The 17240-nt window shown below is 34.1% G+C and overlaps 2 protein-coding genes across 8 annotated transcripts; both read left to right on the forward strand.

Moving 5' to 3' along the window:
* The first annotated feature begins 1921 nt into the window (after positions 1 to 1921).
* Positions 1922 to 12408, forward strand: LOC106772541. 2 transcript variants are annotated; one of them, XM_014659001.2, is made up of 14 exons: positions 1922 to 2662; positions 5295 to 5381; positions 5591 to 5694; positions 5872 to 5922; positions 7291 to 7462; positions 7579 to 7899; positions 8585 to 8788; positions 8881 to 9387; positions 9496 to 9705; positions 10079 to 10267; positions 10566 to 10738; positions 11048 to 11200; positions 11299 to 11380; positions 11453 to 12408. In XM_014659001.2, the coding sequence occupies exons 1-14, from the start codon at positions 2156 to 2158 to the stop codon at positions 11840 to 11842; spliced, it is 3150 nt and encodes a 1049-aa protein (XP_014514487.1). In that variant the 5' UTR covers positions 1922 to 2155; the 3' UTR covers positions 11843 to 12408. The 2 variants fall into 2 exon arrangements, with proteins under 2 accessions (XP_014514487.1, XP_014514488.1); XM_014659002.2 differs by lacking the exons at positions 11299 to 11380; positions 11453 to 12408 and having other exon boundaries at positions 10566 to 10734; positions 11048 to 11180.
* Positions 12409 to 13247: 839 nt separating this feature from the next.
* On the forward strand, positions 13248 to 16913 carry LOC106769722. Of its 6 annotated transcripts, none has more exons than XM_014655453.2 (5): positions 13248 to 13373; positions 13806 to 13966; positions 14937 to 16065; positions 16384 to 16529; positions 16657 to 16913. In XM_014655453.2, the coding sequence occupies exons 2-5, from the start codon at positions 13833 to 13835 to the stop codon at positions 16766 to 16768; spliced, it is 1521 nt and encodes a 506-aa protein (XP_014510939.1). In that variant the 5' UTR covers positions 13248 to 13373; positions 13806 to 13832; the 3' UTR covers positions 16769 to 16913. The 6 variants fall into 6 exon arrangements, with proteins under 6 accessions (XP_014510939.1, XP_014510942.1, XP_022641105.1 ...); XM_014655456.2 differs by having other exon boundaries at positions 13278 to 13378; XM_022785384.1 differs by lacking the exon at positions 13248 to 13373 and adding an exon at positions 13391 to 13504.
* Positions 16914 to 17240: the final 327 nt, after the last annotated feature.

Consider the following 17240-nt stretch of genomic DNA (forward strand, 5'->3'; position numbering starts at 1 on the left):
GTAGGACGAGATCATGGAAGTGTAGGGAGGAACACTCCCCTACAGGATTAAGGGTTGTTGGTGGTTGAAAAATCATTAAACCATCATTATACTATTTCATATTGTATTAAATGAAGGGCATATCTGTCAATTGAGAGGTGCACAGTAAAATAGGTGAAGTGTAAGGAACAACATCCTAACATGTGACACTTGTTATATTTTTAAAATATTATTCTGACACGTGACAAAATATTATTTTGACACGTGACAAATTATTATTAAAAAAATAAAAACAAAGAATTTAAAAAATGAAAAACCTTTTAACACATTTTTAACATTGTTGCTACATTGTTAATTTAAAAGTGATTACATCAAAATTTTTAAAATAAAAATTTCACTGAAAAAATAAAAATAAAAATATCAATACTTTTTCTTAAACATATGCAAATGAAATGATTTTTTATTTATTTAAATTAGAAATTTATTTATGTTAAATTACTATAAAATTGTTTAGCATTATTTAAAAATTTTACATTCAAATTTATAAAATTTTTATTTTTAAAATAACTCAAATATTTATATAGAAATTATTAAATTTTACACATTTTAAAAATATACAATGATTTAAAAGAATTGATAAAGTTGATATAAACTTATTTTATTTTATGAAATACTATTGATAAACAAGTTCAGAGTTAAAATTAATTTCGAATTTTTTATTAACATTATTTTTTTAACAATTTTAAAATAATTTTAAATAAATTTTAATATAAGATATAAATATAGATAAATTTAATTTTATTAAAATATTTCAATAACAGTATAAATTTTAATAAAAATATTTATATAATATTAAAAAAAATTGTTTTAAGTTGAAAAAAAATGAAATTGCTCTATTTAAAAAAGAAAAATAAATCAAATTAAGACAAAAGAAAAATATAAATATCAAGACAATAATATCTAATATATGATTAATAGTAATACTCACGTCACATTATTATAAATGATATCATTTTAACAATAACAAATTATTAATAAAAAAGTAAAAATAAAAAACCTTATAACACTGCTATTATAATATTAACTAAAAAACCTAATTGCATCAAATATTTTAAAATAAATACTACATGGAAACGAATAAAAATAAAAATATCAATATTTCCCTAAAACATGCAGTGACAAAGGAAATGTTTTCTTTTTTTAAATTCATTAATCAAATTGTTTTCTTATCATTAATGTCGGTCGTTATTTTTCAATTATAAAAAAGAAAATCCCAACCAATGTTAAATGAAAATCTTCCAAGCATTTTAGAAAAAATAAATAAATTCTAATAATTTTTTGATAAAAAATACCATTTCATTTAAATATCCAACCAAAAATAAATAATGTCAATAGATGTCATACAAAAACCAAATTGACACGGATAAAGAAAACAATATAGTTAACATTTGACCAATAAAATCTTAAATAATATCAATTAAAAACATAGTTGGCTAATAAATGAGAATTTAATATTAGAAGAAAAAAAATCTAGAAAATTACAGCTAAAAGAAACACAATGTCTAACTAATGACGTCAATTTAAAATACAATACCAACTGACCATGCTTGGGTATCCTGTAAGTGGATAATTTCAAATCAAAACCAATATTACAATATTTCGACCAAGTTCAAATAAAAAAGAATACAGAAAATATAAGTAGTTTCAAATAATTTTTTCAATAGTCAATATTTTAATTTTTTAAAATGTATTCAATACATTATATCTTACCATAGAAAATTACATTTCTATAAATTAAATTATCCTCTAATTTCTTTCTAAGATGTTAAAAAAATTATATGCACAAAACAAACAAAGTTGTTGCATGTAATGCAACACAAGCAGACATAGTGAAATTATAAAAAGTAAATGAACATAAAAATTGTAGAAAGAGAGAGAAAGACAAAGGAAAGCACAGAGGAAAATTGAGACAGAGACAGAGACAGAGAGAGAGTGGGTTTCTAAAGTTCATCCAGTATAAAAAAACGATGAGAGAATAACAAGGAGAGTAACACTTCCAACATTAATAAAACCAATGCCTACACTTCAATTCTCACTCCTCATCTCCAAATCGCAATAAATTCTCGCGGCAAAACCTGAATAGCGTTTTTTAATTCTTTTCGAGATTCGTTCTTCGATGGGATTGTCGCGCAACGCGGCGTCGCAGCCGGAGATCGATGACGCCGGTGGTGACATTGGATTCCACGCGATCCGCGGCGGATTCCCCTTCAAGAGAAACCCTAGCCACTACCGGCACCGGGGGTCGTTCGATCGGCAATTGCCGCGGACGAGCACCAGCAGCAGCAGCAACAGCAGCAGCCGATCTCACCTGCACAGCCGCCTCACGCGCAAGGGCTTGTTGCTGTGGCTCTTCCCCTTCTCCAAGTCCAAGTCCGGATTGTATGCCCTCATTATTGCCGTTGTGTTTCTCTTCGCGTTCGCCTCCATGGTTATGCAGAACTCCATCACCTCCGTCTTCCGCCAGCGCGCCGAGCGAGGCCGTTACCGCCTGGGAGGGCTTCGCTTCGGGACCACGCTCCGCTTCGTGCCTGGGAGGGTTTCGCAGGGGTTCCTCTCCGGCAACGGTCTCGATCGGATTCGCTCCCTGCCCAGGCTTGGCCTTCGACCGCCCAGGATAGCTCTCGTGAGTTCCTTTTTCTTCGGAATCCGTGTTGTGTTTCTTTCGTTGTTTGTGGATACTCATAATAGTGTGTGAATGTTTGATGCCGCGTGTTGCTTTTTTAGTCGGGGATAATTGACTGTGTTTGAGGAGTTAGTTGTTTTGTTAGGATCTTGTTAACTATTGAGCTTAAATGTTTAGTTAATGTGAGATACAGTGTGTTTTATTTGAAGGATTCGTTGAACTGTGATAGGAGAATCGTGCAATCAAGGTGGGGTGAGGGGGTGGTCTGTGGGAGGGTTCTGTCTGTTTGTTTCTTTTCTTTCAATGTTGTTTATATAATGTGGCAAGGGCTCTATTAGTTATGATGAGTTATGGCAATGCCAAACCATCCTTAATTGTTTTAATTGCTCATATCTGTTTTGTTTGATTAGTTGATTGTAGGATATCTATTTTTATTATGGATGCTTTTTTGTTGGTAGAATTTTGAATTCCCGTTCCACTTACTTAGTTCTGGACTCTTGGTTGGTCCTTGAGCTTAAAATTTGCTCTTCTTCCCCGGTTTCAAATAAAATTCTCTATTTTTTATTAAGGCTTACTGGAACAGAATGTCAATAATCTAGAAATATCTATGGCTTAGAGACATTCCTGATTTGCTTAAGAAGTTTAACGTCTGGAAGTAACAGAGTGCCCCAGGCCAGAGTGACCCCCCTGGAATGCTATACTTATACATTGAACAAATTTAAAATGCTATTATTAAGTACTTCTTTTGGTACATTGAACAAATTTAAAATGCTATGATTGCATTTGTACGAGGAAAAGATGAATAGCCAATGCTTGGTGCACATCATTACTTTTGGCATTCCTTTTATTTTCCTATGCACATATTATCAATAAAGATTGGATGCATTCTTGGTACAGCAATGCATGTGCAAATTAAATTCTCAGGATTTGGGCCTAGGTCGTTACTCAACCCAACAAATTTGACCTGTGAAGTGAAGATTTCCCAAGCCTTACAAGGATTACATTAGGCATATATTTAGTTGACAAAGGAGCTCAACATAAATTGTACAGCTTTATTAATGGCCTTGCTTGCAGTGGCCATAGTTTCCTTAGGATTGCACTTGATACCAGGTTTGATACCCCGAAGAGTGTTAAACTGTCAAAATACTTGCTCATATAGCATCTTATTTTTATCACCCAGCTTGATAGAATTTCTCAAAATTTTTTTTGTTGGGGGTATGGTTTAACATATTTTAATTTGTGGAAGGTTGAAGAGTTCAACATACTTAGTTCACTTATGTAGTGGGCAAAAACTATGAACCTTTTTTTTTTTTTCCGCGTGTCTTACTATATTAGAATTTACCATTTCATGGTTGTTACTCTTATTGTTTAGAATTTCTTATGTCAGTCCAAATGTCTGAGAGAGAAGCGATGCTTTACCTCACTGAATTGATGGACCTTGTGGTATAGCATGCTGCAAACTTCTAATTCTAAGTTATTAAAATAGGGTGATTACAAAGTTAATAAAGGATAATGAAGCTCTGTTCTTCTAAAATTTAATAAGTTAGGAATCAAAGCGAGTTTGAGTCTTACATTGAGTAGAAAGATGAGAAAGTTGAACAACAAATAACGAACAAGACCCGCAAACCCATTTTTGTAAGGTGTTGGGTAAGAGGTAGTGTTGAGTCTCTTATATGGTTGACTCATAGTTCATTGACCAAGTCTCCCAGATGTATCCCCTCAAAACAGCTAACAATGGTATTAAAACTTATGGTTTCTCTCGGTGACAAACTCAGAGAGGTTTATGGGTTCTTTTTGTATAAAAAATCTTTCTTACTTGTGTTTTAGGCAATCTCGTTAAGATAAACGATGATACAAATAAATGTCAGAATCAAGGGGGTAGTTACTAATGTGAAAGGAACTTACATTTGAGGGGAAGATTGTTTGAATTTTAAATGTAAGTTTGAGTCTTACATTGAGCAGAAATCAGAATATCGAACAACATATAAGGAAGAAGACTCAAACGCATAGCTCATTGGTACTGAATTTTCCAGTGTATCTTCTCTCAAAAGACCCAACAGGATAGACACGTCTACTCTCTACTGCTATATACTCTCTACTGCTATATAGTAATCCCAACCCAAGTAGAAATGCAAAATCAATTCATTTTTCTTTTTGTTTTATAATGATCAAACATTTATTATGCAGATCTTCTTCCTCTCTGTTATTCAAACAAATGAGAAATAAAATAATACATGTTACAACCTGTACTTGAGTTAAGAATCTCTCTCTAAGAACTTTGATTATTACCTTCAGGATTATGGGTCAATGGCTTTTAGGAACAAGCCTTAAAGAGATTCTTAGCTTTTCAACAGCATATGGAATAACAATATTTATAGTTTGTGGTCCTGAACTCGACCTAGTATCCCTTGGGACAAAAAGGTTGACCCAAGAGGAATGTTCTATTAGTTTAGCACTCTCGTGTATAGGGCTGATTACATTAACTTCCGTGCCCTTGATTGGGCACATATCAAATCTCTCAAAATTCAACTATGTCATCACTCATTAGCATAGTATCTTGCATGTAAAGCTTTTTACATTATATTAGGATTGCATGCTTAATATATTTATGTGTGCTTGTTTTGTCCATCAGATTTTAGGGCACATGACAATCGATCCCCAGTCACTGATGTTGGTTACTGTGACTCGGAATCTACAGAAGTTGGGTTATGTTTTCAAGGTAAGGCACACAATTTTGATTTTATTTGAGATTTATCTGTGTCATTGGTTCTGACAATGATTTATTCAAAACCTAGACTAGAGATCCTAGTCTGGCAATAATTTATACTTGAATCATTGTCAAAATTGATGATGTTAATTTATATGTTTGGTTTTGTAATTAAGTATAGATTTTTGAGAGGCCATACATTTCCCCATGTGTATTAACAGATATTTGCAGTAGGGCATGGGAAGGCCCACTCGATATGGGAAAGCATAGGTGGTGGAATCTCTCGTTTGAATATAGAAAAGCAAGGCCTGATTGATTGGTCAATGTATGTGTCTTTACTACCTTTATTTTTCTTGTTTGCCATGCATTTTAGTTGGGCTGACCTATATCAGTTTGAATGCCTCAACATTATTTTCGTCAGTATATTTTTCGGTATAATTTCTTGTTGTAACACGATGGATGTTAACTTTCGGCTTCCTTTTCCTTTTTGATTTCTCAACAGTTTTGAAGGTATCATTGTTGGGTCCCTAGAAGCAAAAGAAGCCGTTTCAAGGTTGAGTTTCTTTATCTCAACTGCAAAATGTTTGACTTCTGAACTGTGTGTTAGGCTGGGGTGGGGGTGTTCAAGTTTGATGTCCAGGAGTTGAAACAATATTGCTATTCTTTGAACAGCTGTCCTATGAACTGAAGTTGAGAGATTGATTTAATAATTAAATTTATTCCATTAGTTGTATAAATATGGTTTTTGTTGATAGGATGTACTTTTACAATTTGTTTGGCTGATCAATAGAGGAAATACTTTGTTTGGAATGAAGAGAAATACAATCATACGGAACAAAATCAATATCTAATAACGAGAAGTATTTAGTAAGATATTTCCCTGTCAAAACATATCATATCTCCTCACTCAAGGTAATCAAATAATTTTTCTAGCATATTCACATCATATATCTAACACCCCCTTTTCTAGTATATTTATCTTGAGACGGGCTTGCTAAAAATGTCATCAACACAAGACCCCTCGAGAGACTTAGTACACATGTTAGCTAGTTGTTTGTTGAAGTTGACAAAGTAAATAATGACAAATCTAGTAGATAATTCTCCAACACGACTTTCTCAGATAAAGTTACAATCAATCTTCAATATGTTACGTCCTTTCAAATCATATCTTAACAATATTTTCCTTTTATTTCTATTTTGGTTTTGATTATAAAAAACGTTTGCAGAGGCTTGTAGGTAGAGTAAGCTTAAACCAAATCTTGATATTCAGACCCACTATGGGTTTTCCTTTACCTTTTTCTTTATTTAGTTTGATTATTGAAATTTTTCTGTCTCAAATGCGTATTTGTTGGAAAGCCTTCTTAATTGTAGTCTCTTTGGGAATTGCCTTAATTGCATATTTGGCGAGGTGTGTTTAGTCTTTGATCAAATAGAGATATGAGTTAAATAGAACTTATAAAGCCTAAGCCAAATTCTTGGAATGTTTGTCTATTGATGTTTTTGTCTCCTTGTTTACGAGTACACTTGGGTGAACACATTTTTCCCAGCAATCAGTTTGAGGAAATGAATTCGGAAGGCAGGATGTTTTGATGGCAGTTTAGGGGCCATATAAATTAATATGTTATGATTTATCTAACCTTGAAGGGTATTGGTATACTGATGCATTTGCTTCCGTGCTTGCATGTTTTAATATTGAAAATAGATAAACCATTACTTCAATTCTTTGGACCTGTATTCTATCATGTCATGGTTATAGTGGATGGTTAATTGCTATTTAGACAGAATCCAATAATCTGGATTTTAACATTCAGGCAGTAAGCATTCTTTTGACATCTTTCCATCCTTTCTCTTTTCGTATATTGGAGATGTATCTTATTTGGAGTTTTAGATGCTGTGATCAGTGAGTTTTATATTTGTGCAGCCTTATGCAGGAGCCTTTTTGTTCAATACCATTAATATGGATTATTCAAGAAGATAGACTTTCTAGTCGCCTTCCGGTTTATGAGCAAATGGGTTGGGAGCATCTTGTTTCTCATTGGAGAAACGCTTTAAGCAGAGCCAGTGTTGTTGTGTTTCCAGATTTTACTTATCCGGTAAAGATGCTGTCCCAAACATACAACAGCATTAGAATGATAAAATCTATTCTCCATTAGGCTTGCCAAAAAGGTTTGGAAGCTATTGCTCATTTTTTTATGTTTTCCTGCACCAGATGTTATATAGTGGGCTTGATACTGGAAACTTCTTTGTGATTCCTGGATCACCAGTAGATGTGTGGGCTGCAGAAAGGTATCGTGAGACCCATGGAAAGGATCAGCTAAGGGAACTTAGTGGATTTGATAAATATGATATGGTGGTTCTAGTTGTTGGGAGCTCAGTCTTCTATGATGACCTATCTTGGGACTATGCTGTTGCAATGCATTCCATAGGGCCTCTTCTGACAAAATATGCAAGGAGGAATGATGCAATTGAGTCATTTAAATTTGTTTTCTTATGCGGCAATTCTACTGATGGTTCAGAGGACGCTTTACAGGTAGTTTAAGGCCTACATATATCGTGTTGATTGATGGTGATAAAACATAAGACATTTCTAAGAAGTTAATTGATAAATAATTGAGTATTTACCTTCTATGATTTTCACTTGTCAGGAGGAATTTACGTAAAAAAAATTATGAAAGCAGTTATATTAAGGAAGTTACTTTGCTGTCAAATTTGATTTTATTGGGTAACTACTTCACAGTACTTGTGGTACTTCTGGAATATGCATGTGCTAAAGAATGCTTTTTTTTTTTTTTAATTGTAAAATAGCTTGGATTTAGCCATGTAACTTGTCTGAAGAATGCACCAGTTTTTATTTTATTTTTTTTTCATTTTTGTATTGTATTCTTGTATTTCTGCGGTAAGAAAAATGATAATATTGGAGGAAGCTTGTCCAAAAGGTCGGGAATTTCTTTAGTGGTTGGGTGGAGGTATGCCAGGATATCAGTAAAAGAATGAGGTTTGAAAAGAATATTTTTGTGAAGTGAAATAGTGATACTTGAAGAAGGAGAAACAGAATTCTTGAAGACGAGGCTTTGGAATATGTTGTGGCAATCTCTGCTTTATTATATTTGACTTATCCTCAGTGACAATATCTGACATGAACAGATTCATATCAATATCTCAGCTTGAATTTGTTTTCCTTGAATTGCTTATTGATTTATTTGCCATTGATGTAGGAAGTTGCTTCACGTTTGGGACTTCATCAAGGTTCCGTACGGCATTATGGCTTGAATGGTGATGTAAATAGTGTGTTACTAATGGCTGATATCATCCTATATGGTTCTGCTCAGGAGGTGCAAGGTTTTCCTCCATTATTAATCAGAGCAATGACTTTTGAAATTCCTGTTATTGCACCTGATTTTCCAGTGTTAAAAAAATATGTAAGTTTGCTCTAGTTCTTTCTTTTCATATTCATTGATTTCTGAAACCATAACTAGTTTCCTTCATTTTCTGAGCTTTTCTCAATTTGCAGATTGTGGATGGAGTACATGGGATATTTTTTCCCAAACAAAATCCTGAAGCTTTGATGACTGCTTTTTCACTTTTGATTTCAAATGGAAGACTTTCTAAATTTGCTAAAGCAATTGCATCATCTGGAAGGAGACTTGCAAAAAATGTATTATCTTTGGATTGCATAACTGGCTACGCAAGGCTTCTGGAGAATGTACTCAGTTTTCCCTCAGATGCTTCACTGCCTGGTCCTGTTTCTGAGATCCAACAGGGGTCATGGGAATGGAATTTATTACAGAATGAAATAAACCTAGGCATTGACTGGTTAAATATGGATGGTGGTTTTCTCAATGGAAAAGTTTCTGTTGTTTATGCTCTTGAGCATGAGTTGGGAGGTCTTAATCATTCAACTAGCGTCTTTGAGAATGGAACAGAGTTTTCAGAGCAAAATGAATTAACCCAGTTGGATTGGGATGTTTTGAGAGAGATTGAAATATCCGAAGAGAATGAAATGTTTGAAACTGAAGAGGTATGGTGTAATCTTCTCTTTTGGTTGTCTCTGTTTCATCTGCTTGCAATTGATGATCAGTATATTTAGGGATAGCTGGTTCCATGAAGTCATTTCTTTCTGTTGTAGGTTGAAGAGAGAATGGAGAAAGATGTTGGTGTATGGGATAATATATATCGTAATGCTAGAAAATCGGAGAAACTGAAGTTTGAAGTCAATGAGAGGGATGTAGGGGAGCTTGAGAGAACTGGACAACCTGTGTGCATTTATGAGATATACAATGGTGCAGGAGTGTGGCCACTTTTGCACCATGGCTCTCTCTATCGTGGGTTAAGCCTTGTGAGTATCTTTGTCCGTGAAAGACATTTAATCTCTTGTTCTCTTTTGGCCTTTTGTTTTCTTGGCCTCTTTTTTTTTTCTCCTTCTTTCAAGTTGGTGATATTTTGATATATTCTTTATCTTTATATTCAATTTTAGATTGCTTCTCTTGAATTTGAACCTCTTTTCCTTTATAAACTGATAGAAAAACATTTAGTATGCTATTAAGTTGACTGTGTATCTGATGAAATTTTTTTATAATTTTTGCTCTATTTCCCTTTGGATGACCACTTGTTTGAATTTTATAAAACGGTTTAGTTTGGTTAGTTTATGTAAGACTATTCGAAATAAGTTGACCCTTTTTCTGATGATAACGAAATATTATTTCTTGCAGTCTAGAAGAGGACAGAGACAAAGTTCTGATGATGTGGATGCAGTTGGTCGGTTGCCTCTTTTGAATGACACATATTATCAGGAGATTCTCTGCGAAATGGGAGGAATGTTTGCTATTGCAAATAGGGTGGATAACATTCACAGGAGGCCTTGGATTGGGTTTCAATCATGGCGTGCTGCTGGTAGGAAGGTATTTCTTTTGTTTGCAATAATTTACTCGTTTGAAGTATACTAAACCTTTTTTTATTTTGAAGATTCAAGCTAAGTAGCTATCAGAATACATTGGTTACCCTTGAATTTAATTAGAAACTTAATATGTTCTCTTTTAGGTATGCATCAATTGATGCAAGTATTAAGTTTTATTTTGAGAAAATTGGGTATTCTTTTCCTTTTTGTTATATATATATATATATATATGTAACTTTCCAGTGAATGCGAAGGTCCTTTTGGAATTATTGGTTGATTGATACACATTTTTGTCAAAGCAGGTAGCATTGTCAATGAAAGCTGAAAAGGTTTTGGAACAGAAAATGCAAGAGAATTCCAGAGGAGATGTAATATATTTTTGGGGACATTTGGACATGGATCCGAGTATCATAGGAAACAACAATGCAATTTCTTTTTGGTACATGTGTGACATCTTAAATGGAGGCAATTGTAGGTATATAATGGAGAATACAACATCATAATATGCATTTTGTAAATTGCTGTATTTCAGCGTGTGAAGAGTTTCAAGCATCCCCCTCGAACCCTCATCTTTCCTAAAGTTGCATCTAGTTTTATTTGGACTACTTACAGAATAAAATGTTTAGAATCACGTTGCTTAATTGGCATGATGCCCATGTGAAAAATAAGAGACTTGCTCTAAAACATATTTTTGGAGGTTCAAAACCAGAGTTTCTAGATGTTGGACTTTGGATATTGTAATGCATTTCAAACTCATCTGATATTATGCTTCTAATTGCATCAGAACTGTTTTTCAAGATGGCTTCCGCCAGATGTATGCATTGCCCCCTGATGTTGAAGCACTGCCCCCCATGCCTGAAGATGGTGGTTATTGGTCAGCACTGCACAGCTGGGTGATGCCAACCCCTTCTTTCTTAGAGTTCATAATGTTCTCTCGGTAATTAATTAATTGATATTAGCTTTCTTGGTAGTAGATTATTAGGGGTGCTTTATTTAAATGTGCTTGAAACCTGACATGTTGTCTATGGACTGCAGGATGTTTGTTGATTCCATTGATGCCCTGCGCAGAGACTCCAGTAAACATGGCTTGTGCTTGTTAGGGTCTTCGGAGATTGAGGTAATTTGTTTGCATTTGTTTTTAAGGTTTCTTTGATTATTTGAATTTCTTACATTTGTTCTTTCGAAGCAGACGAAGCACTGCTACTGTCGAGTGTTGGAACTTCTAATCAATGTCTGGGCTTATCATAGTGCACGAAGGATGGTATACATAAATCCTAACACTGGCTCTACGGAAGAGCAGCACCCAATTGAACAACGGAAGGGTTTTATGTGGGTAAAATACTTCAATTTTTCATTGTTGAAGAGTATGGACGAAGATCTAGCAGAGGCTGCAGATGATGGTGATCACCCAAGGGACATGTGGTTGTGGCCAATGACAGGCGAGGTACACTGGCACGGGGTTTTTGAAAGGGAGAGGGAAGAAAGGTACAGGCTAAAAATGGATAAAAAAAGAAAAACAAAAGAGAAATTATTTGAAAGAATGAAGTATGGTTACAAGCAGAAATCACTTGGAAGATAAGAAATCTTCAAAATTGAAATTTACGCCTCCAAACAATTTGTGAATCCGTTTTTGCTTCAGTCGGGAAAATTGTCTTGCTAATCGGAGAGGCTTTGATTCTAACATTGGCACAGATCATATCATAGGGACAGTATTGTTTCTTTCTACATTAACTGAATACGTATACTCAAGCCTCGGTCTCATAAAAGGGCGAGACAGAGAGCAAAGGAGTGTTCCATCTTCTGCTGTTCATTAATTTCCTGGCCTTTTTTCATGGTCAATTATAGCAGCACAGAAGATACAGGTAGTTCCCCTCGACGTGTACTCATAGTCTATACAAATGCATTCATCAATTACACTTCATTTAGCTTAAATTTGTATTCTTTCATTATTGTATATTTGGTAAAACATTAGTGGCAATTTTGAGTAGAATAATGGCTGGGTTTTACGTGAATAGTTTGTATTATTATTGATTTTGTTGTTACTATTATTATTATTATTATTTATTGAGAAACAAAAGGCAGATAATTTTTACTCGGGCATATAAACATGTCATACGTGTTTATTTCTTCGGACCATTGTTCAACTGTATTTTCTTATTTTAACCACATGTTGAATAATTTGTGCAATTTTCCACTGTCGATCAGTGAGTTTCTTCTTTTCCGCATAATTTCTTCAAAAATTATAATTTATAAATGTATGGTAATTTAAAATACAAAACTTTCTGATTTTACAATGACAAGGGTTGGACCAAACGTGTTACTAGGAATCGGTATTTGATATAAAGACAGACCTATAAAAAAAAACTTGCTTCTAAAATGGAAAATTAAGATAGAAAAAACGAATGAGCAATATCTCATACTCATAAAAACAAAACACAAATAAATGTTTTGAAATGCTCCAAATTATCCATTATAATTTTGTTTGAACTGAATCAGTGTCATCTAGTTTAATGGGATAACTTTGGTAAGTAGCTAAAAATAACAAAACAAATATTCGTTAGCATGAAAAAAAAAAAACAGTCTAGACAATAAACGAAGATTTCAAGTGTAAAATTTCCTTTTGTAAACAAGGAAATAACATCATAATAGTATGAATCAATTCACGTGCCACTGTTTTAATTTAATCCGTGTTAACAAGTAATTTCGCATATGTTAATTCAACCATATTAATTCTTAATTCTTTAAACTATAAGTTTAAAGATACATATTTTTACTTAATAAAATTGTAGTAATATACTATATTTTTAACATATTCATATATATTGAGGAGGTTAATTTTTAAAAGTATTTATATATACTTTTTTTCTCAAAAATATATTTTTATTTACTCTCATATAACGCGTTTCCAAAAGAGGTCGCAAAACTTACAAATATTAAAAGAAAACAGTCTCCCGCGCCCACACTTGGACCAATCGCTATCGCGACGTATAATTGAATATTGACACGATGCAGTTTGCCTCTTGAATGTTATGTTGCGATGGCAGTGAGAGAGAGTGAGTGAGGGTTTTACTACCTTCACACACCTCATTACAAAACCCTCTTCTTCCGCAGTACAGTAACCGTCCTTATCTCTTTCTCAATTTCTTTTTTATTTCCCCAATTTCCACGCTTCTCTTTTCTCCTCTTTCTGCTTCTCATCTATTCTCATCTATTCCTCATTCCACTTATGCAAGTTTTGCAAGCAAGTTATCGCAAAATCTCTTTCTTTCATTTTCTTGGGTTGCAAACCTAACCTCTATCAATTTCGTGGTGAATATAGCTGTGGGTCTCGGATCCTACTCCGGGCCCAATTACTTCTTGCTATTTTATGCTTGCCCGTTATCTCTTCACTTTTCCATGTATTGAAGCTTTTTGTGATATTGAAATGTTTAGGAGTTTCTTTTGTTGTGCACCAGTGCCATTGAATCTCGCTAGTGATGATATCTCTAACCAGATTATCGAGTGTTTTGTAATGTGTCTGAGTTGACTATCACTGCACGCAGGTTGAGATTCTTGAAGAGGTGCCAAACATGATGCATTCTGTAAGGGGTGGCCTGGGGCAAACGTTTGCGCTTGCTAAGCACAATGAATCGGAAGGGAGAAAGACTCGGATTCGGCGCTCCAAGGAGGAAAGAAAGGCAATGGTGGAATCCTTTATAAAAAAGTAATTGCGTTTTAGTTTCATACTTTCACTTGACTACATATTCACTATCGTATTCAAATTTGGATTTGAAATTGTTATCTCATAATTGTGCCTGCTTTTGTTTCACAGATTATTAATTTTGGTTGTTTAAAGATGTAATATAATATATACTGTACTTTTTGTTTTCATCTTTACCTGCTGTTTAATTTTCTGACCTTAGCCAATATTTCGCTTATGCTTAGCATATACGTTTGTACACTCACTGGTAAATATTTTTCGTTTAGGATCTGTTTGGTTCGGAGGAAGAGAGATATTTTAATGCAAGGGAGGGGATGGTAGTGATTTTGATAAAAACATTCTGTCTGGTTAAGAGGGGAGGCGTCTTGTTTGATTCAAAAGGGACGGGGACAGGTTTTACAAATTAATTTTCTCTTATATTCTTATCATTTTAGATTTCAAAACATGATTAGATATATTTTTGTCAGTGCATTTCAAATTTTATAAATCCTCTTCCCTCTCATCCAATTCCCCAATATTGGAGGGGAACAAACATTTGATTACTACCTTCCGTTCTCCTCTTGTCGTAAAAATTGAACCAAGCAGTGATACTTTATAGAAGTCCCTTATCACATCTCCATTTCACCCCTGTTAAACACTATGTTGACGAGATTATTTAAAGGAGTGGTCACTTTTTTGATACAAGCTTTGAATCCTGACTCATTATTTGAGTTACTTATGTAACTATCAACCTGTCGATAGTGCAAAGGTGATCCAAGAGCAGTAGTATTGCTTATTATATTGGTATTTGATGTTTTATCAGTGCCGATATGATTACTTTTGCGACATCTATTCTTGGGAACTTGTTGAATTGCCTGCCTATTTCTTAAACTTTTATTCACAGGTGAAACCTTTTTTGTATTTACGTATTCTTTCTATCATTTGATATCAATCTAGTTCTAATTTTCTCATTTATCTTTCTACTTGTATCCAGATACCAACATTCAAACAACGGAAACTTTCCATCACTTAATCTTACACATAAAGAAGTTGGTGGCTCTTTCTACACAGTACGGGAGATTGTACGTGACATAATTCAAGAAAATAGAGTGTTGGGTCCTGCTAAGTTCACTTTAGAAGAGCTAAACACTGATACATTTTTTGAACAAAATCCGCTGGGTTCAATTGCCAGAGTTCCCGAACCTTTTTCGACTGCATCTTCAATTGAAAATCATTGTGAGCTTGAGAAGGTTCAGGATACAAATAAAACAATGATTTCTGTATCTGATGAGTCTTATACTGAAGTTGTGGACCAGGTGGTTGACAAAGGGCACGTCATAAGTTTTGGTCACATGGACGTGACAGACAAGGAACCTATTGAAGTGGTTGTTGCTGATGGGCGTGATACTAGAGCTGAGAATCAAGTGGTTGACCAAGGGCATACCATGAATGTTAGCCACATAGGTGTTACGAACAATGAATCTGTTGAAACTTCTGTGGTTTTTGATGAATGTTGCACTGGAAATGAGTACAAATTTGTGGACAACGGGCATGTCTTAAATGATAGCCAGGTGAATATAGTGAGTGAGGAGTCAAATGAAATTGCTATTCTTGAGATGCAGTTAAGTGATTCTTCTTCTACACTCAAACAGAAAGTTGAACAAGAGTTGGCAGCTGCCAATACACCAATGACTAAAGTAAATGCTGCGACAGAAGACTTAATAGTCGAGACATTTCCACTAACCCCTGGTTCCATGACTACTGATGGAATAAGAAGTCCTGAAGGGTTGATGGACTCACGTAATTCACCGGAAACTGATATGAAAATGTTGGAATTGAGACAAGGCGATGAAAAGTCTGAATTAAATGGTATAGAGCCCTCGAAGAATTTCAATTTATTGGACAATATATTTGAGGATGCCCCGGTAAATCAATTATTAAAGAACACCTCTAACACTGGGCTTGATAAGGAGGAGAGTGTACGAGATATATCTGAAGAAAGCTACAATCATTATACCCACAAAGAACGTTATGAATTTGAAGACCGTACCGATTCTCAAGTTGGAGTATCCCATAAAAATACCATAACCATCGACCAAAGCAAGAAAACAGATGAAATTAAGGTATTTCTAAATTTATCACACTTATTGCACTACAGTCGTCTTCGATTATTCGGTATTTCTTTCTGTTTGGGGAGGGGTGGTGCAGTGAATACGATTTTGGTAAAATTGTGTTTTGCAGGCACAAAATTGATACAAATTGTTATGTGTCAATTTTGTGTTTTCTCTTTCATCTTCAGCAATTGGATTAATTAGTTTGCATTTTCTCTGGAAAGATTAAGACTCGCGGATTCCATAAATAATAAACAATAGCTAGTAACTACTTTTCTGATACTTATTTGAGGGGAAATTTCAATGTAACCTTTAAATGTATTCTTACAGACAAACACTCAAACCAATAACCTCAGCAAGACATGTAAACCATCAGAGGAAGACGATGACCTGCTGAAAGCCGATAAACATAGAGTTGATGGTCAACTTGGTGGCAACTCTCAGAGAAGCGGCACAACTGTGGATAGGATACATCTGTAAGTATATAGAAATTGACTTCATTTCAACTAATGTGCCTATTTTACCTCCATTCTATTATAGAAGTGAAATTGGTTTGGTTATTTACGAACACTTAATTGTACCTTTCTATGGTTTTCACTGCAGAGAATCCTGGGATGGAGCAGATAAGAATTCCGCAAACCGAGAACCCAACCCTCTTTTAGCTGCTTGGAAAGCTTTTGTGGATGCTTTTGTAAAATTTTGGTCGGATGAATAGTTAGTTCTTTCTCTCCTTTAGCGTTATCGTCAGTGTTGTTTTTAACTATCAGAACAATTTTTCGTAGAAGTGTGTTTAGATTTTAACTGAGCACTCAATCTAGTTTTTATGGAATATATTGATATCATATTTGGCGGTTTTTTCATTCGAATTCTTTTCAACATTCACTTCACTTAAAAAGTATAAGTTGCTTGTTTTTTTTTTTTTTTTTTACTTTAATTGAGTTTAACTTATTTTGTTTACAAATATAAATACTTATTAAATAATAGAAAGGATGGAGCTCTAAGTTTCTCTAGCGTCCAATTTATTATATACTATAGTGGATTAAAACTTTATCCGGAAAATAAAATAAGTGAGTTGGATTCATCTTTTACAAAATGTTGAAATCATTGTTTTCAATCACTCTTGCTATATCATTCGAAATATTTGTGAATGTTAACAGAAAATCAAGTAATAATTTATATGACACTTA

The sequence above is a fragment of the Vigna radiata genome, chromosome 8, assembly GCF_000741045.1.
Source record: "Vigna radiata var. radiata cultivar VC1973A chromosome 8, Vradiata_ver6, whole genome shotgun sequence".
Classification (NCBI taxonomy): Eukaryota; Viridiplantae; Streptophyta; class Magnoliopsida; order Fabales; family Fabaceae; genus Vigna; species Vigna radiata.

What these genes read in the sequence shown, in the direction of transcription:
- LOC106772541 (XM_014659001.2), top strand. Translation starts at nt 2,156, where the DNA reads ATGGGATTGTCGCGCAACGCGGCGTCGCAGCCGGAGATCGATGACGCC. An exon ending in GACCGCCCAGGATAGCTCTC is followed by an intron (nt 2,663 to 5,294) that starts GTGAGTTCCTTT and finishes TTTGTCCATCAG; the next exon opens with ATTTTAGGGCACATGACAAT. An exon ending in GGCCTGATTGATTGGTCAAT is followed by an intron (nt 5,695 to 5,871) that starts GTATGTGTCTTT and finishes ATTTCTCAACAG; the next exon opens with TTTTGAAGGTATCATTGTTG.
- LOC106769722 (XM_022785384.1), top strand. An exon ending in GTGGAATCCTTTATAAAAAA is followed by an intron (nt 13,967 to 14,936) that starts GTAATTGCGTTT and finishes ACTTGTATCCAG; the next exon opens with ATACCAACATTCAAACAACG. An exon ending in AGAAAACAGATGAAATTAAG is followed by an intron (nt 16,066 to 16,383) that starts GTATTTCTAAAT and finishes GTATTCTTACAG; the next exon opens with ACAAACACTCAAACCAATAA.